The 20,741-nt window shown below is 49.3% G+C and overlaps 1 protein-coding gene across 4 annotated transcripts in view; it reads right to left on the bottom strand.

The window, feature by feature from the left end:
* Positions 1-7,310: 7,310 nt before the first annotated feature.
* LOC149371319 (dopamine receptor 1-like) overlaps positions 7,311-20,741 on the bottom strand; it is a 385,861-nt gene continuing 372,430 nt past the window's right edge. For all 4 annotated transcript variants that reach the window (XM_089565238.1, XM_089565247.1, XM_089565240.1 and 1 more), the window contains one exon: positions 7,311-10,505. In XM_089565238.1, coding sequence (XP_089421364.1) covers positions 9,159-10,505 — 1,347 coding nt within the window. In that variant the 3' untranslated portion in view covers positions 7,311-9,158. The remainder of the gene's footprint in view (positions 10,506-20,741) is intronic.

The raw sequence follows: 20,741 nt of genomic DNA, 5'->3' as shown, positions 1-20,741 counted from the left end.
CTTCGAGCCCGAGAAAGAACGGCTATCCACGGTGTGGCATCACACAACGTTTCCTCAAAACGAGTTAAAAATAGCTCCCTCCTCTGGCATAGTCATGACTACAGTCTTTTGGGACTCTGAAGGGATTATTCTGATTGATGCACTCCCTGATGGTGAAACGAACAACTCCGAAGCCTACTGTAAATTCTTCAGAAACTGAACAAACCACTCATGTGTGCCGCCACAAAAACGAGAACTAAGTTTTTATTCTCCGTGACAACGCGAGGACACAGAAATTGGAGCACCCGAGAGCAGATCCCAAAACTTCGGTGAACTCCTCTTCATCCTCCACCCTTACAGCCCATATCTCAGACCTCCTGAATTACATCTCTTTAGGAACTTAAGACTCCTGAGGAATCACTACATCAACGATAAGGGAGTAATTGATGAGGTTTTAAAAATCGCCGCTAGCGGTAGCTCGCAACCGATTAGGGCGACAAACCTCACCACGCGTCCCCTTCCCCGATGTCGTCATTGCTCAGACGGGGTGAGCTTGAAGGCTGGCGTCGGGTAGGGACGCGCAGTGAGGTGTGTCTCACCCTAATCGGTGGCGAGCTGCTGCGAGCAGCGATTTTTAAAAAAAATATTTCTAAATTATACAGTGCACGCAGAGCTTTCAAATTTAACTCGAGTACCCGCAAAGAACATCTCTACTGATCTGTTGCACAAGAAAATGCTCATCGAAATCATTTCACGGTCCCTTTAAAGAGCGGTTCGTGAAGCTCTTGCGATCTCTCTCGTCATGATGCGCCCTTCGTTGACCTTGTGGTATTGATCTCAGAAAACAAAAATCTTCCATGTTTAAGGAGTTATGGAGCTGTTGTCGTGTTCACCTTCGCAGAACCGATTTGTCACTGACGTGAGAGCACACAATTTCTGGCCAAACTGACGCCGCCGACGGACTCATCGGTCAAGCGGCAATCAATACGTAGTGGCGCCTTGCGCATCGCTTTTATAAAAAGGAAATGAAACAAACGAAAATAAACAGATGTAAATCGAAGTGGCCGGCGTCTCCCCTCCCGCGGGACATAAAGTAAATCATAAACAAAAAAATGGCTGAGGCTTAACTTGGTTAAGCCTGGAGAATGCGAAGCATCATCGTGTCGCGTAATTTGGAGGCGCACAACCACAGCGACGGCGCGAGGTGGGCCCCCGTTTCTCCACTGTCGTGACGTCATCGTGTCACGTGGTGTGACGTCATGTATCACGTGATTCGGAGGCGCACAACCACAGCGACGGCGCGAGGTGGGCCCCCATTTCTCCACTGCCGTGACGTCATCGTGTCACGTGGTGTGGCATCATCGTGTCACGTGATTTGGAGGCGCACAACCACAGCGACGGCGCGAGGTGGGCCCCCGTTTTTCCACTGTCGTGACGTCATCGTGTAACGTGGTGCGACGTCATGTATCACGTGATTTGGAGGCGCACAACCACAACGACGGCGCGAGGTGGGCGCCCGTTTCTCCACTGTCGTGACGTCATCGTGTCACGTGGTGTGACGTCATGTATCACGTGATTTGGAGGCGCATAAGCACGGTGAAGGGCTGAAGTGGTAGCTAAAGTAGTATGCTTCGCATAAAAAAATTTCCGGGGAAACTTATGCTCCGCCTTAAGGGTATGAGCGATAGCGATAATGGGTTAAGGCCCATATGCGGAATTTGTCATGCTCGACTTAAGATTAATAGACCCCTGGGAGTCCTCGTAGCACGCTTGGAGCCGTGGACCACCGGTTAAGCAATGAGCCACTCCTACCGGTGGAGCTTGTGTGGCTCAGGTTGCTCTTGCCCAGCAACCTCCCGGCACCAATCATTAATTTAACTGCCACCTGCCACGGTGGGCAGTGTGCTCACTATCCGGTGGGAAAGTTGTGATAACGGAGCAATGTCACGTGACCTAGGTGGCCCACCTTCCTCCTAGCTTGCGTCTCTGGGGACTTTGCGCGAATTTTTCGCTCACAATAACCAACGACGCCGACGACCCCAACGTTGGATTTTCTGCGGCAGAGCTGCCTAACGTAATCGCGTCCAAAGCGACAAGTTGCACATGGAAACATAGCACAAAATATGCCGAGTGTTTCAAAAACGTGGCGTATCAGATACATCTTTCATGTGGCAGGCAATATGCAGGAAAAAGAGGCAAATGTCTGAATGACAGGCTTATGGAACATGGTCGTGAGGTGCAGAATATGTGCGGTAATTTTTTTGTCAGCCCACTTCCAGGGTGGTCAATGTGTGCCGCTGCTAAAAAAATGTGTTGTTTTAAAAATTAACCAAGACCGCTTTACCCGCAAAACCCCTGAGACTGAATGGATAACACTTTTGAGAAAGAGCTTGTGAGAGCAACGTCTGTGGCTCTCTCGTATCTGGGTAATATTTGTTGCTGGCTTGTCTCGTTTCTGCACTGACGGTCAAATTCAGAAAAACCACCTTTTGCCGTGTGCAGTAAACCATTGCTGGAAGTTTGCGCTTTGTGCTTGGGCCCTATCTGCCCCTTTCGCACAACGTATTTCTTTCTGTCAAACGCCAACAAGGCCAAGCGCTTATCCTTTACTGTCTTAACCATTTGCCATTGCGTCTACTCTTTTCCTTAACCCCAATCACAGCGTCGAGTAGGAGGCTAGACGGATGTGCTTCTGGCCAACCTCTGTACCTTTCCTGTCATAATTTCGTCACTTCCTTTCAGGCACGAAAGGACGAGAATGGAATATTTACCATGGATATTTACTGCCTCGCTAATCTTTACCATATACAGTGATCAGTTATAAAACAGAAAGCGCCCATTGAAAACAATAAGTATGGAATAGTATGGCACGACATGATAGGTGGAGTTCAATGTCCTTAAGCCACACATGGACTATGAGAGACGATGCAGTGGACAGCTCCGGATTACTCCTGGAGTTCTTTAACATCCAAATTGAAAAATTGGTATAGGTTTGAATGGGTCAGCAAATAGTATTACGGCACATTTGGCTTGGTGTTTTAGGATTAACGCCCCAAAGAGCCGCCGCGGTGGCTCAGTGGCTATGGTGCTCGGCTGCTGTCCCGAAAGACGCGGGTTCGATCCCGGCCGCGACGGTTGAATTTCTTTGCAGGAGAAATTCGAGGCCCGTGTACTGTGCGATGTCAGTGCACGTTAAAGAACCCCAGGTGGTCGAAATTTCCGGAGCCCTCCACTACGGCGTCTCTCATAGCCTTAGTCGCTTTGGGACGTTAAACCCCATAAACCAACCAACCAACCATTAACGCCCCAAAGCGCCTCATGATCTTAGGGGCACTGTAGTGGAGGGCCCCGGGTAATTTCGACCCCCTGGGGTTCTTAACTTGCACTGACATTGCACAGTACACGGGCCTCCTGCATTTCACCTCCATCGAACTGCGACCGCCGCGGGCGGGATCTAACCCAGTCGAATTCCAGGGGTTTTTATTTATTTATTTATTTACATGATACTGCAGACCTTTTTGGGCCAAGCAGGAAATGGTTACAGAGCATCTTACGTACATACATATGTTTAAAATTCATGCATGCAGATATAAAAGCACTCCGAGATACATCTTCGTCAATCAAGAAATTACCCGGGGCCCTCCACCACGGTGTCCCCAAGATCCTGAGGCGCTTTGGGACGTTAATCCTAAAAGACCGAGCCAAATGTGCTGTAGTCTTATTTGCTAACCCAGCGCACGGGCGTGTTTACATTTAGACTGAGGCGAAATGCGGCCGCCTTGGCTGTGATTCGATCCCGCAACTTAAGCACCAACAGCCGAACGCCAAACCACTGAGCCACCGCGATGGAAACGCGCTTGCGACACCACACACAAACGCGCGTCCTCTTCTTTCCGGCCACCCAAACCGCAGTAGCCGTTAATATCATTTCCTAATCACCGACGTCACTGCATCCGCGTACAGGGCCAGAACAGTGCGAAGTGGCGGTGCACCTTACTGTGCGGATGCGCACGCCGCAGTCCAAGCGCCGAGGCATTACTCACCGGGTAACGCGAGCGCCTTATGGTTCGGGCGTGCGAGTCTAACGGCACCCGGTGCACTGCGAGCGAGATTCGATGCACGTGTCGCACGTGCGCGCGCGATGGCGAGGAGAGGAGAAAGCGGCGTTGCACATAACGCGGTTGCAGTCGTAAGGAGGGTAGTATACGTGCGCCTGGCAGAGATCGATGGTCGCGGGCAACTTCCGCCACGCTCGGAGGCCTTCGCCGAACGGCTGTGACCGGCCTGTCGTCGTTCACGGGGCTCCCACCGCCACCACCGGCTCGCAGCCACCCTCTTTACCAGGACAGCAACCGAGTACTCAGACGAAGCGCTGCTTTCTTTGTTCTTTTCGACAACTAAAGGCGGCGGCATGAATGCATCGTTAGCTAACGAACTCTTTAAATAGATCCCAGCTAGGGTTTGCTGGTGTGAGCTGCGTGCGCGTGGGTACTAAGCAAGCAGTCGCTTAGTGTGTTTACAATGGCCCCCGCGTTGGCAATTAAGCCTGTATGTGCTCTATAACTGCTGCTGTATACGTTCTGTTCGCAGCCGGCCTTCACAAAATAATACTCTTAGCGGAAACTGGTTACCGGTCAAGTGGAAATTACCGTTGCCGCGAACCGATCAGAAGCGAGATCATGCCTGTGAATTGCATGCCTACGGGACGTTTGGTTTAGTTCTGTTTTGGAGGTTATGTCCCTGTGCGCCATAGCGTCTCCCGCAATTAGAATCAGCTTGGCTGATGTGAGATGGTAAGACTATTGGTTCTATGCAAATGGCAAAACATGGAATAGAAGGGAGCCTGTAATCGGAGCTGTTTTTTGGCCACGCTCTGAAACGCTTGAGTATGCCTCTTAGTTTTCACTCCAGTACGAACAATTCATGCGACGCGCGCTATGAAGTTCTAAGACCACGATAAACACTCTATTGCCGTTGGGCTCCCAGAAAAGCCGAACTCTGCATGCGATACGGCATTTCTCGACTGGTCCTAAACCAGACCTACTTTACATAGCTTAAAGCTACTGTGCATAAAACAAATATTTAAGAATGGTCTCTGCATATCAGCAGCGTCACCAGAGTCATATATGATAGCTTTTGATTTTGGTTGCCGCCAAGCTCGTACTGGACGCTGACCCGGGATCAGGCTGTCGCTCTAATGTGAGTAATGATTCGGCTTATAAACGAAGGTATATGTCAGTGACGCATTGCTTTCCCAACAAAAGGCTAATCGTTGCAGTCGCATATTCGTTAGACATAATTTGGTTATTTCAGCTACTGGTTTCTGCAAGTAAACATGCACCAGCTATATCCATCACATGCCTGTGCTCACAATTACGGGTGGTGAGCACTGCTTGCCCGGCGGCTCGTTTTGATGCCAGCGAAATCATAATGAACCGGCATAACTTACCTTTGAATCCGCCGCGAAAGAATTTTTGGTGTACGGCAGTATTGCGCCCTGCTTTACTGGCGGCATGACACGTACTGCGACGGTGTGTGCGATCGGCGAAATTTATTACAATTTCGATGAAGGCTTGAGGTCAACAGCCCTATGCGTCTCCTTCAGCAGATAAAAGGTGCAAGACATTTACTAACTGCACGTCTGGGAACATTCCTGAAGATAATATGAAGGCGCCAGAACTACAACTGCACCATACATGCCTGGAACGAACGGCAGGAGGGATAAAAGGTGCAGGGTTTGTAAAACGATGCAATGCGCCTCTGCGACGCTTCTCCATTTAATTCAAGGGTCAGAATGGGGAATAGTAAAAGCTGCCTTTCTCCTCTCCCCTCTTCATTTGATGCCTGCGAGAGAGAACACATGCGACACTGTGCGCAATTGCTACTGACTTCAAGCATTAAGGCCAGGTATATCAGCGAACTTTAAACTGCACCGCCACTACCTGATGCGCTGCGAAGCTGCTTGCATTTCCTCGAGACAGAAGAGCCGAAACCCTTGAGCGTCCTACTCCTTCTGGTTAAGCTCCGGACGCGTCTACTGAATTGCTTGAGTCAAATAGAAGACGTGGCGTAAGCTAGATTTGCGCAGAGTCAGAGCTGTTATCAGTATTTAAGACTAACGCCGTTCTTCAAGTAATGGTGAAATGTTTAGGGGAATCCCCCAAGGTGCAATAGACTTGTAATAAGGGAGCAAATTACTCACTGACATCCACCCGAGCGCAGCCATACGGCTACAAAGGAAAGCTATACAGCTTCCACAGAAACTTCGTAGTTGAAGAAAAAGAAAAAAAATCACTGATCCCACCTAGAGTTATTGATCAATTCGCGCTCGCCCTGCCACAGGCTTGTCGTCTCATTTAGCTCAGTTGGTAGAGCGACTGCTCCGGTGAAGCGGTGGTCCCGGGTTCGAACGCTAGGAAGAATTTTTCTATAACTAGTAAGTTTCTGTGGAAGCTAAGTATTTCAGTACAAGCTGTATAGCTTTCCTTTGTAGCCGTATGGCGGCGCTTGGGTAGATGCCAATGAGTAATTACTCCCTTATTACTTTCTTCGAGTAAACAGCGGTGGTAGTAGTTTCAGTTTGTTTCGTTTAAGTAACATGTCGCTTCTTGTGCAGCAGTGGCGAACGAATGCAGACCGCGCCACTTCGACTGAACTTTTGGGGGACGTAAAATTCAAGCATTCATGTACAAATGATCGCAGTCTGCTAGACGTAGGCGTATGTACCTTTTGCTATTGTTTATAGCCCTTGGCAGGATAGTTTACCATCAACACCAATTTCGACGGAAAGAAATATTCTTACTCGGCACCTTGAAAGAGCTTGGTATAAAAGTTCTCCTTACAAGTACTACAGGGGACATATGAAATGTAACTGAAGAGCTTAAACGCGACTAGCTGAACAAACCAGGCAGATTGTATACTTCCGTCGTTAATTATCACTTGAAAAGTAAGGGCGTTTAGAAAGTGTTAATGAATCCCGTTTCAATTCATTCTCCATCAGTGATTATTATTTGTATTGGTGCTTACAATCCATTCGTCCCCTTCAGGATGTGTCAGCTCCTTAGGACATTCCACAGAGCTGGTTCGTATTCTGCTGCAGCTATAGGTGAGCGCCGTAAGGCGTCCACAGCGAAGGACAGAATGTCTGCCAGTGAGAGCAATAACCGCCCAGTACTTTCTGATTTTCAGCTGTAAGTGAATGGTACTATAAGGGAACTAGTTTGCACCCAAGTGTATTCAGGCGACTGCGCATACGACGAAGAATTTCCATGTGCCCCGCGGCAGCGGTCACTTTTAACATAAGAGAAAACAAGACAGCAAAAACACTCATGTGCGACGTTAACAAAACAGGCAATCCGTTTATTAGGTCAAAGGACACGTCACTTGTCCGGTTGAGATTACTTTCTACGAGTTGTCACTCTGTAGGGAAAGATAGTCGCTTCTCCGCAGTCTCATCACGCGACGAGTGAATCGTCCACGAGCTGGAGTGCAACACGCTGGCACATGCGCACACATAAGGTCGCACGGTTAGGTGTATTTCTTCTTTCCTTTCTTTCTGACAAGAAACAATGACTACACAGGTTATTAGTGTATATATATGTACATAGGACGGGCCTCACGCCACCCCCGTACACACACGCACACACCACAATGGCGCGAACCAACCTTGCCCGTCCTCGCTTCATAGTAGAACAGTACCAGTGCGCACGGAGTACCGGCATTTCGTCCGCGGGATTTATCTTGCTTGATGAACCAACTATCGGCGCCATCTTTGCGGCTTCAGTCACTGCTAATTCTGACATGTAAAGAAACCAATTCCGTTCGGAAGAACTATGAGAACGTGGAAGACCTGCTTATTTCAGTTCCACGGTGTCACACCAGCTGTCACCACTTAGCTCGCTATGTAAGGATGAAAACAACTGCATCATCTGGCAGCAAGCTATAGGTGCGAACACTAGCATTCACTAGCCACCTCACTAGCCACCGGCCATCACGCGTAAGTCACAAATACCTCCCTTCTTTTCTATTCGAGAAACCTGGCATAAAGTTGCGTGCTTTGGTCACCGTGGGTCATCAGCTCATGGAAAGCGCGAACGGAATGCCGGTGGTCTGTGGCACGAGGTGTTGTCTGTTCAGTCGAGCTGCGGGTTAACTGAGTAAACTCTGCGCCCTGTGCTGCGTACATGGAACACGTGTGCGGCACTTGAAGACGCTCTGTGTGGCGTACAAAAAGTGGCTCGTGTCGAAGAGGCATACAGAGGATCGTTGACGGGGAACAAGGCATTTGGCGGCTTGAAACTCGTCGTTGAGTAGGCACAACTCTGCGAACGCAGCGATGGCGTTCGCAGCTGTCCCGTATATAGATTTGTGTGTCTCCGTTTCCGTGGGATGCCGTTACGTGATTCAGGCTTGTGTGACCGATTGTCGGAGGCTCGCAAGAGAAGTGGGCCACCTGTGACCGGGAGTAGTATTAAGTGTGCGCGCGCCTGTGCGCTGTAAGCCGACTAGGACAGTACAGATTTTGCCGAAGGGCACTGTTTTTGACAAAAGGTAAATCCCCGAAGGGCACATAGGTTCGCCTAGCGAAAGTTCGTCCGAGCGAGATATTTTTTCTTTTTTCACCGCGCGGTACACTTCGTCGAAAGATGCGGCACTGCTGAGCAGCAGGTACACACACTGCATCACGGTCACTCGGGTCTTGCGTCGATCGAATCTTTCAGCCCGAGAGCTCACGGTCGTGTGCTGAACGTCATTTTGTCAAAAAGCAAGTTCGTCAGAACCAGGAGCGGCACTCTACGGTCGGCCGGCCGAAAGTAGACGCTGATCGTCGTGACGTCTGAAAGGACCGTGTCCTCGGGTAGAGTTGGTGGCGCACAGGATGAGGTAGTATATGGCGGATGCAGGATTTCCCGGTCCCTGCACGTGGCCCGTGAAATAAATTAAGGTGCAGAAGACTCTGCTCGGCTCTTAAGTAGCGGCCAGTGCACGCTGTCCGGCACTGCCGTGATGTGTGGCCTACAGTTCATCCGTAGGTTCAAGCAACGGCCAGACAGCGCCGACGCCCTCGTCGATTGGCGGCCAGTCGCACAAGGCGTCCTTCGGCAGGTCCGGCGCGTTCAGGGCGGGCGGCGATACAAGGACAACATTCGGCGTGGCGGGCCGTCTCAGGTGCGTCACTGCTATATGTCCGAGATCTCGCCGATGCTCTTGACACTGATCTCGACCCGGGTGTCGACCTCGGCCCGGAGTGAGATGCGTTCGCTGGCAGCCACGTTGTTGTGTCGACACCCGCCCGCCGCGAGGCTGTTGGTCCTCGGTGTCTCGCAGATGGTGCTCCGCTTGGTGCGGTAGGAGAGGTCGCTGGGCGCTCGGGCCCGTTCGGCGAGCGCCTTGCAGCACGCATGGGCCGTGATGACCCGCCGGAAGGCGTCGCGAAACTCGGTGTTGAAGATGCTGTAGATGATGGGGTTCAGCGCCGAGTTGAGGTAGCCCAGCCAGGTGAGGAATTTGAAGCACTCCTCGGAGATGCACGTCTTGCAGAAGGCGGCCACGATATTGGCGCAGAAGAAGGGCACCCAGCAGCACAGGAACACGCCCACGATGATGCCCAGCGTGATGGCCGCCTTGTGGTCCATGACGTGGAGGGAAGACTGACCTCCCATGGCGCGGAACTTTGTCGGGCTCGAGTCTTTGTTGTTCACCACGCACGGCTTGGTGACGGCGCGGATGTTCTGAACGTGCCGCCGCGCGTACAGGTAGAGTCGGGCGTAGAGCGCCACCATGACGACGCACGGCATGTAGAAGCTGATGAGCGACGAAGTGACTGCGTACTCGGGCGTCAGGTCTAACGCGCACATGGTGAGTCCGTCCACGATGAGCAGCGAGTCCGGGTAGGGCCGGTGCCAGCCCAGGGAGATGGGCAGGAACGACAGGAGCGCCGAGAGCATCCAGATGCCGCAAATGGTCCCCAGCACGGCGCGCTTGGTCATCCAGCGACCATAGCCGAGTGGGTCCTTGATGTGCAGGAACCGGTCCATGCTGATGGCGCACAGGTTTAGGATGGAGGCTGTGCTGCACATGACGTCGAAGGCAATCCAGATGTCGCAGAACTGCGGCCCGAACGCCCAGTAGCCCATGAGGTCGTTGATGACGGCGAAGGTCATCACCAGTGAGGAGACCAGAAGGTCGGCCACGGCAAGGGACACGAGAAATAGATTGCCGAGCTTTCGCAGCCGACGGTCAGTGTAGATGGCGAGGCAGACGAGGATGTTGCCCGTGATGGCGGTCAGGATGATGAGCGACAGGAATGTGCCGATGATGTAGCGGCAGGACAGGTCCCAGCTGTCCAGCTGGTGACCCGCCGAAGGCACGGCGCCCTCCTGGAGCGCGGCGGTCGTGTTGTTGGCCGCCGCCTCGAGCGTGGGCAGCACGCTCGCGATGGAACCCAGGGTGCTTGCGGACGAAGGCTGCATGGCCGCGGAGGAGCTCGCATTGGGGAACCCGCTCGGCAACCGCTCTCCGGACACCTGCGCACGCAGAAGGACGGAGGCGCTCAGCGGGAATACGGTGTTTAACTACACCAAAACAAAGTGAGTTACGGATATGCGCAATATAGTTACGATCGGTTTGACACCAGCTCGATAGTGCATGCTGGCCGGTACAGCTGGCTTGTTCCTGTGCGCACTCAAGCACAGCTTTCTGGGACATTACTTTTAATTGTTAGGCAGTTGGTAATATTATAAGACACTGTTGATTGCTGATTTCGAATATGCTGATCTTTACGGTGCAACCATACGATTTGCTAAAAAACTGTGTTCATAAACAATTGAAGAAGTCGCTTGTGCAAATTTATGGGTATGTATATATTACATAACGTGTGGTCTCCTCTTGTAAACCGTGATGAAATTAGCCTGGCGTGTTGCACAGTATGATCGCAGCCTGTTATAAGAAATAAATCTGTTACACGCCAGCAGCCCATTCAGAGCGAGAAGTAAAGCGTTCACTCTCGTTCGGGAATTATTTGTTCGAAACGTTTGTGCATGACATGTACGCAAACTTGAACGAAAACTGCTGCAGTTGTGCTCTCTGTATAGTAAGTTATACACAGAGCATTAAGGGGCAAAAATAGCTCGCAAACTTTAAGTGATACCTTCTTTTATGCTTCTTTCAAGCAGGTGCTGCAAAAAAAGTAGAACAATGAATGTATAAAACCGAGCTTGAGAAAAAAAAACTTTTCTCCGTCGAGTAGCGCTTTACGGAATCCGTTATTGTTTATTCTGTCATTGTCATTATGTGAGGTGAGGTCACAAAAATGCAGAGAGCTCTTCAACACTACACGGTCCCATTCAAAGATTTATTTAACGCCACCGTACATTTTACGTTTCGACCGTTTAACTTGCCCAGAGAAAAAGTCTAAAGCAAAGAGAAAGATACAATTAAAGAAAGGAGAAGACAAAACAAAATCGAAAAAAAGGTAAGACAAACAAACGAAGGGCTTGGAGAAAAAAAAATGGCTGGTTGAAAAATGTGTTCCAAGTACGGCGAACTGGAGCAAACCGCAAGGGAATAAACAAACGATTATTTGCTGCCTCCGTGGCTGGGGGCAACGGACTGCCCGTCGAGTTCCATTATGGTCGAGAAAGACCGCAGATTTCCGCTTCATCCCGCGCATTTGTCACGCTCTCCCGAGAGAGGGAGCGCCTGCCGCCTGCTCAGCGGTTACTCGACGGCATACGGGGGATTTGGAGCATTACGCGAGCGCATGAGTGAGTGAGTGCGGACCGGTTCAGCGGCGGTCGGCAGCATGCGCTGGCCGGCAGAGTAAAATTTTTGCGCTTCTTTTCGCTTCAGAAGAGTGTACTACTACATCAATCTTGAAAAAACGGCTGATAAGCCGCACTTTGTGTGCATGCCGGCGGGTGCACTGGCGGCTATGCTGAGAGACCTTCCGACGCTCGAGCTTCTTCGTGGTAATAACGACGAAGATTACAGATACAGATAGATGATAATCATGATACAGACATAGATACATGTAGTAAATATAGATATATACTATGGACGTAATTACAGAGGGGCACAACTGATTCCGGTCCTCAGTGTGAACTGTAGCTGTTTCCTTCCTGTATGCATGCCCTTCTGGCCTAACGGGAGAGTCACTTTTTTTTTTGACACATAAACAGCCTGGGTAACCTTTCCACAGCAAGGGCGTTGTGCTGAAGTGAGAGAACCAAAGAAATGAAAGGGGCTCGAAAGTATGTATGAGAGGGAGGAGCTTGCTTGCGTAGATGGCAACGTTTTCACGAAAGGCCACTGCAGGCGGCCATCTAGCGGCACACTTTTTCACCATGATCGACGGGCTTTCAGAGAATACAATCACACGTGCACTGCAGGAAAAAATGTACACGATCGAGAGTACGGTGGTTAATACAAAGAAAATACGCCTACGAGCGCAAGCTAAAAAGCACAAAGCAGCACTATGAAGCTCAGCCGACTAGAATGTGAAGCGTTCGTTGTGATTTCTTTAAGCGTCCTCTTTGATCCGAAGTATATAGGAGTCCTGGTTTTCGGGCCGCTTATAAAGTGGACCGCGAACGCTCGTTGAATGAAAGGGTCTGCCGCACGTGGGAGATATTGCAAGCCGCTAGAGGACGAAATTTTTTTCTTTTTCAGAGGTAAATGTGAAGAAAAACGGCACGAACAGACTCGCTTTTCAAGGACAAAATGCGAAAACTGCTATGAGTGTGTGTGTGAGAGAGAGAAAAGCACCACAGAAATGAGGAAGGTGAGGCATGGTTGGCGCTAACGTTGAACGGAAGATTAGAAATAGAAGAAAGCAAGAGGAAGAAAGGGCACTGGGCAGCAGGTTAGATTGTGCGGCGACGACGCTGCAGTGAGTTTCTGTTTAGCTCTGTTTCCTTCCAACCGCATTAAACCTCTTCCGGGTGTGACTCAGGAAGCAGTCAAACCATCCACCCACCTGCCCACGCTCGTCACCAGTGTTAAGTTATACATTGAAGAGCCGTAGCCATGTTTGGCTTTACTGGACCTCAGTTGATTCCTTTTTTTTGTTTTTCTATGCGAGATTGACGACTCAGGCATCATTCGACGAAACATGCATTTACGGGGATGTTACGGTATTACGGTTACGGTAAGTCTGTATTGACGGTTGCGCTGAGATGGCCAGCGCTCAGCTCAGACTCCAAGGGCCCAGCTACCCACTGTCAACGTCGTCGTCGTCCAGCGCACCGCCACTTCGTCGTTCACGATTCGTTCACTTATTCAGTAACCACTTCACCGGCAACAATATGAATCAAGACCCAACCAAAAAAGAGTGAAACAAAAGGAAGTTGATATAAGATAGAACATCTACGACTGGTTTTCTCTCTGATGGCACCATACCGGTGCTTCTCGCAGGCTTGATGACAGGCAGGCTTGATGACACTTCTTTGCCCCTTTGAGGCAGGCGCCGAAAGCTTGCAGGCATGTTCCAAACTTAATGAAAAGCTGGTTGGCCTATTCGGGGCCTTTAAATGAGCGGGTCACAAACCTGGTGGTGCGACGCATTGACCGACCTCGACTCCAAAAGTGATTAAACTAAGTCACTGTTGCTGCGAGAGATTTGAACTTGCAGAATTGTTGCAGTGTTCATATCTTTGTGTTCACCGCAGCAGCTATTGTTAAGAACGAGCTGTGCACGCAAAAAAAGACGAACACAGGAAAAACTACGAAGGCTGAAAGATTGCGCTCTTCACGTTCTCATCGTTTTTTTTTTCTTCTGTGTTCGTATTTTCTGCGTGCGTAATTCGTTCTTAACAATAGCCATGCACCAACTCGCCCAGCGAGTTCTTCTCAACCACAGGAGCAGAACAGTTCTGGAATGTCGGTGTGCTGCATGTTTTGTACCGTCCTTCAATATTATTCAGGCAAATATAAAGGGAAACAATGTGCATTCAGGAGCCAAAGCACAGGAAAGGCTCAGTACAGGAATTCTAAGCTTTTTTTTTTAATCCTCTAACCTTCTCTTACATAATATCTGAAGTTCCCGTACAACTAGTTCAGTTATACAAGTATCTAGGCATAACTATTTCTAGCGATCTTTCTTGGAGCCTGCATGTTACTAATATAATATCGTCCGCAAACAAGACGTTCGGTTTCCTAAAGCGCCATCTTCATCATGCTCCCCATCATGTCAAGTTATTAGCTTATAAATCATTCGTGAGGTCCAAACTAGAATTTGCGTCGCCCATCTGGAATCCTCATCAAGCATATCTCATCAATGCCCTCGAATCTGTTCAGAATCGCGCTGCTCGTTTCATTCATTCATCCTACTCGTATGACATCAGTGTTTCGTCCTTAAAGACAGCATCCGGATTATCACCCTTATCGCTCCGCCATCGCATTGCCAGCATGTCTTTATTTCACAAATTCTTCCACAGCCCTATGCACATCGCACCTTATATTCTTCCACCCGCACGCATATCTCACCGCACCAGCCATCACCTACAAGTTGCCCGTCCACATCACGCACCGTCACTTTTTCTAATTCCTTCTTTCCTCGTGCAGCCGCAGACTGGATCGGCGTTCCAAACAACGTTGCCATCATCACTTCCCCAAGTCTTTTCACTGATAATGTAGAAACTTTCCTGTTATTGTGAATTTGTGCTTTTATTCTTTCCACCCCTTAGGTAACACCTCTTTTAAGGGGCCTTTAAGGTAATAAAATTAAATGAAAAAATGAAATGAAAGCGTGTTGTTTATCTCCATCTCTTCTCCCGCCTTCAGCTGAGATAATCGGTGGTCACGCTAACGCGTACTCTGCAGACGTATTCTGCTTGGGCTAGAGTGTCACTTTATTTCGCAGTACTGAGTTCTACGGCGACGCTACACTGATTAGCTACCCGCATATCTCCCCCCCCCCCCCCCCCCCCCCCATTGCAGGCTGCATTACCGATTTCGTTTTAGAGCTACCCGGTGCTGCTAAATGTTCGCTCTGCCGAGGGTATATCGCCCACTGACTTTCACTTTATGCACCTTCAAAAACATTTCACTAATTGGAGCTCCAAATATGCTATATTTCGTTGTACATCTTCCTACATTTTGCAGCTCTGGCTGGTACAGTTGGGCTCTTTGTCCAAGATCTATGAAACCACTTTTACTCCTGCTCCTTGTGAGGAAAATCCGAACAGAGCTCGATAAAAACAAGATGACCGCCTCATAGGCACCGTCATTAGTGCTGAACAGATGTTTCTTATTGTTTTTAGAGCATTATTAGTCTCAGAAAGAAGTGTCTATGGAACGATAGCTGCGTGTGCCAGGCAAGCTAGCGACTTATACGCGACGACTGTAAGGAAACAAACTAGTTCTCATCGATCGTGGTAACCATGGAGATGCTGAGACGACGGAGAGCGGCTCAGATGCTTAGGAGTGAGAAGAGCCCAGCTGAAGACGTCGATGTTAGAATATTTAATCTCGCGACTCCCTCTCTGGTGCAGCAAAGAATTAACAAACTTCACAGACTTCAGAAAGCAAGCATTTTCTAGCCACGGCAAAACAACGCAAAAAAAAATGAGATTTTTTTTTTATTCAAAGAAAAAAAAAAAAGAAACAGGAGAAAAAAAGCGCCAGGCCAGGCCAGACGTTTTGGAGCGGCTCTTCTGTTTAATAACACCGGCGGTTCGCAATTCTTCTCCGAAACAATTTCTCGCCGGTTTATTTATCGTTGTACCTCTCCGCTCGAAAAAACAAACAAACAAAACATTCGAGTGGCGCGGTCATCATCGGCTGCGAGACAGCGTAATACACTATGTTTGAGACTTCGCTGTCTGCACTTAACGCGTTGGAAATCCAGGGGCCCGGGTCCCCAGAAAAACAAGAACTAAACGAAAAAGGTAAAAGATGGAGCAGGTAGACAGACTGATAGCGTGAGTGAGATATAATGAAAACTAGGCCTAGCGGGGCACCAATGAAGCTATCCCCTCGCACGGCTTTGTTTTGTACTGACACGTGCATCACTGCTTGCTCTTTTTTGATGTCGTTTAATACTGCTTGTAACCTTTTTCTGTTTTCTTTCGCCAGCGTTTCAGGAGGAAGCCGAAGCAGAGGAAATGTGTCAGTGGGACGAACGTAATAGCGGCAACATGTCAGAGTGGCACACCCTGTGAAGAGAGATAGATTGCCCCGTACATTGGTTTCCTGAGCTGCTGATGCTCCAGGAGCTTTCCCGGCGACTCAATATCGAAGCAGAACCCCGGATAATAATTTGAGAGTTCCACCGTCCTAATGTTCTTCCGGCTTCACGGGCGTGCAGAAGCTAAAAAAAAAAAAAAACGACAGGGAAGCAGAAGCTGTAGGGAGGCGATGGAGCTCTGTAGCAAAGTGCAGACGAACAGACATATACCTCGGTCGTTCCTGTTATTCGGGCCCAGCCTTCCCTCCACGTTCTTGTTTTCCCGCTAATGGGCAAGCTTTTATCTTTTTTTTTTACACCGCCGTTGGAATGCTGCGAGGGCTGTCACTGAATTGCCATTTCAGGATTAGTTTTCTACGGCTTGGTGCTCAGCTAAAGTGAGCAGACAATGCCTAGAGCGCAGAGGAACATGTAACGTAACGTTGCTCAGAAAGCAGTAAAGTTATATTGCACGCTCTCTTGGCAAACACCTGTCGTTCGCACTCGCAGCCAACAGTGCACATACTCCTGGCTGCAATGTTACAATGTGCGATACACAAGCTGGGCAATACGGGCGTGAAGTTGCAACGACGATAAAGCGTGTTAGTCTTCATGGTTTCGGCGTTGTTACTCGCCGCCTATTTGGAGTGCAAATAGGAAACACTGCGAAGTACTTCAGCGCTCAGTTCCTCTTCTTCGCTACCCTCGTCTCAGATTGTGTTGTACACTTTCGGCGCAGCGTTGAAGAAGCATGCCGAGCGACAAATCACTCAAAAGCAGAGACAAGAACATTCGATATTTGTCGTAAGTCTGCTACTTTTTAGAAATGTAAACTGTCACTCACTCACTCACTCACTCACTCACTCACTCACTCACTCACTCACTCACTCACTCACTCACTCACTCACTCACTCACTCACTCACTCACTCACTCACTCACTCACTCACTCACTCACTCACTCACTCACTCACTCACTCACTCACTCACTCACTCACTCACTCACTCACTCACTCACTCACTCACTCACTCACTCACTCACTCACTCACTCACTCACTCACTCACTCACTCACTCACTCACTCACTCACTCACTCACTCACTCACTCACTCACTCACTCACTCACTCACTCACTCACTCACTCACTCACTCACTCACTCACTCACTCACTCACTCACTCACTCACTCACTCACTCACTCACTCACTCACTCACTCACTCACTCACTCACTCACTCACTCACTCACTCACTCACTCACTCACTCACTCACTCACTCACTCACTCACTCACTCACTCACTCACTCACTCACTCACTCACTCACTCACTCAAGTTAATAACTACATTTGTCTTGTATAATTAACTTCGTTCGCAAGCACAAACAGCAGCAAAAAGCGGGTGGGCCACATAGCACACCGCGTTCCCAGGCGTCTGTGACATGATCGTGCTGGATATCTGTATCACTGTTTTATGTCAGCAAAAAGAATCGAACGTAAAACCAAAAGGCATGAGAGCACAGCTGTTGTCCCACTCACACACTGACCGGGAATCAATAAACAGCAAGACATCACTGAGCCGGAGGTCCCGGAGGAGCAGAAACGCCCCAATGAAGCTGAATTGTTCGCGAAAAAGCAACGGCCCCCACGCAGGGCTGCGGACTGCCGCTCACCGAGGGGAGTCGGCCGTTGTGAACACAGCTCGCCGGGTAGCGCGCGTGACCAGCCTGAAGCAGCGGCCTCCGCGGAAAATGAACGCATAGCAGCAAAGCTATCTCCTAGTGGGCGACTTGGGTATTCCGGACACCGACAAGAAGTCTTTGAGGGTCCCTTGCCCTCTTGGCAGCAGAGAGGGGAGATATTGGCCGAGACAAAACGGATTATATATATATCAGTGTTACGCGAGTAGTACGAGTCAGGGGAGGCTCTGTTCTGTTTCATTCGGGTGAACTTTTAAGTTTTTTTTTCCCCTTTTCTCCCGCGTTCTGGCATCGCCGGAGTGTGCCGCTAAAGCGTGCTGAGCGGAAGCCCGCTAAGTTGCGGCGCAACAATCTCCCACGCATCGGACTCACAAATCTTTCTTAAGCGGTACTCCAGTGAAGGCAAACGGTAGCTCTCCGAAAGCGGGCAAAAACCGACAAAAAAAAAAAAAAAGAACGGACCTTGGATCTAATCTAAATGAGGGCTCTTGGCTCAAAAGTGGAAACGCTTCCTGCATATATGTTGCCGAACCGTGCAACCTGATATTATTGGGGGAAGATCGTCGCCACCAGATGAGCTCGGTCATGCGATATCGGGCGTACACGCGACGATGAAAACGTTACTGAAGAAAAAAAAAAGAAGCTGAGTGCGAAACTGGCTTTATGGTTCGATTCGCATCGTGTCATCGCTTCTTTCTTGGCTTGTTGCCAACGTAAGAACACAATGATTGGAGATGATCGGCCACAAGAACGGTGCTGCGTACGAAGAGGCCCTTGATTAGGGAAATAAAAAGCGGTCGGTCGCTGCATTGCTGCTTCTTGCTTCTTTGCAGTGCAAAGGATTTTGTAGGAGAAGCAGATTTATAAACTTAGCATTGAAAAAAGCTTAGAGACAATATTTACCTCTCCCGCAGAAGCCAAGTGAGGCCAAATGCTAATTTAGCAATAATGCTACAAAGGCACGGTACGGCAAATGTTGGTCACGCGAATTATGGTGATTCTACTCAGAGGCCAGTAATGCATCAAACTATAAAGAAGTTATTGTTGTTTGGCTACTGGCGCAAACTACAAGCACACTTGCTTCTTATAGGAATTGAAGCGCTTAGATTTGCTCAGATTATTTGTGGAGGAGATGAGAAGGCGCAGCAGGCTAATACTAAGTGCATTTGCACCGTGGATGTGGCTGCGTGCGCCAGGACCTTTAAAGGTTTTGTTATCGCAATGTTCACGTGTGCTTGATTACTCAATAACTAAAATTATTACTCAGCAATTGCACCATGGCGGTTCCCCTAACACATTTTCTTTGGGTGCAGGAATCATAACGGAAAGACAAATTTGGTAGGGGTTTAACGTAGTTTAACCTAGTAGACCTGCGAAATCAGGAGTTCATTCTTCAATCGGAGGGGGCACCTTAAATTCGCCTTAAGTGTATGGCGTGATATTTTTAGTTGGTTATTGCCCGTATATAAGCAGAACTGGTCACTGTCTACTTAACATTCATAGATGGTGGCGAGCCCTCGTACCACTACCGGCGCAGTGGCGCAGCGGGGTAGAGATGCGCCACTGCACTGCAGATGGCTGTTTCTATCACAGCCACCGGGAGGAATTGTGCGACCCATGTCGCTCTTGCCGAGCAACCAGTCGCGCAGCTGCCGCGACGCTCCTCCGAGCTTACCCGAATTACTACCTGAACTTACCCGAGCAACCTCGGTTAGTAACTCGGGTCGCTAGGCAACGGCACAAGTTCGTAAGTACTGTGAACGGAGGTTCGTACGGTGAATGTACGGTGAACGCACTGTGAACATACGGTGACGTGGTTCTCGGTCGGCGTTGGTGAGCGTGTAAGTGCTTTCGCAATAAAAGGTGAATACTGGCCTTCGCAGTCACAGATACGTGACCTTACAGTTACGTTCATGCACCGGCCAATGAAGTAAAGCATGCTCGTAGTGCGCAGTAGATCACGAATACCGTAATAATTGTCAACATCATTATTACAGTCATCATAGTCACCACCATCATGCTTGTTACGTTCGCCGCAAAGCAAATGCCTTTTACATTCATGTCCTGATAGTCCTGTCCTGTACCGCCCATACATATAACCGGAAATTTATTGACCATCTCTTCACCTGACTTTGCTGCCCCGTGCTCTTTTCCTCGCATCTGCATTCTCCGCAGAAGTCACCTTCCTGATTTTAGGTGGATTGCGTAAATCGAGTTTGCGCACTAACCCATGCTAGTGTTTTTCTATTCTTTTATGCTAGCCCTGTCGTTTTTCTTTCGACAGCTTGCAAGCAAAAGGCACACACACACACACACACACACACACACACACACACACACACACACACACACACACACACACACACACACACACACACACACACACACACACACACACACACACACACACACACACACACACACACACACACACACACACACACACACACACACACACACACACACACACACACACACACACACACACACACACACACACACACACACACACACACACACACACACACACACACACACACACACACACACACACACACACACACACACACACACACACACACACACACACACACACACACACACACACACACACACACACACACACACACACACACACACACACACACACACACACACACACACACACACACACACACACACACACACACACACACACACACACACACACACACACACACACACACACACACACACACACACACACACACACACACACACACACACACACACACACACACACACACACACACACACACACACACACACACACACACACACACACACACACACACACACACGCACACGCACACACACGCGCACACACACACACACACGCACGCACGCACGCACAAAGAAACGAGGG

This window comes from Amblyomma mixtum, chromosome 1 (genome assembly GCF_055824585.1).
Source record: "Amblyomma mixtum isolate Tamu chromosome 1, ASM5582458v1, whole genome shotgun sequence".
Lineage (NCBI taxonomy): Eukaryota > Metazoa > Arthropoda > Arachnida > Ixodida > Ixodidae > Amblyomma > Amblyomma mixtum.
This window is presented reverse-complemented; position numbering and strand designations above follow the sequence as displayed.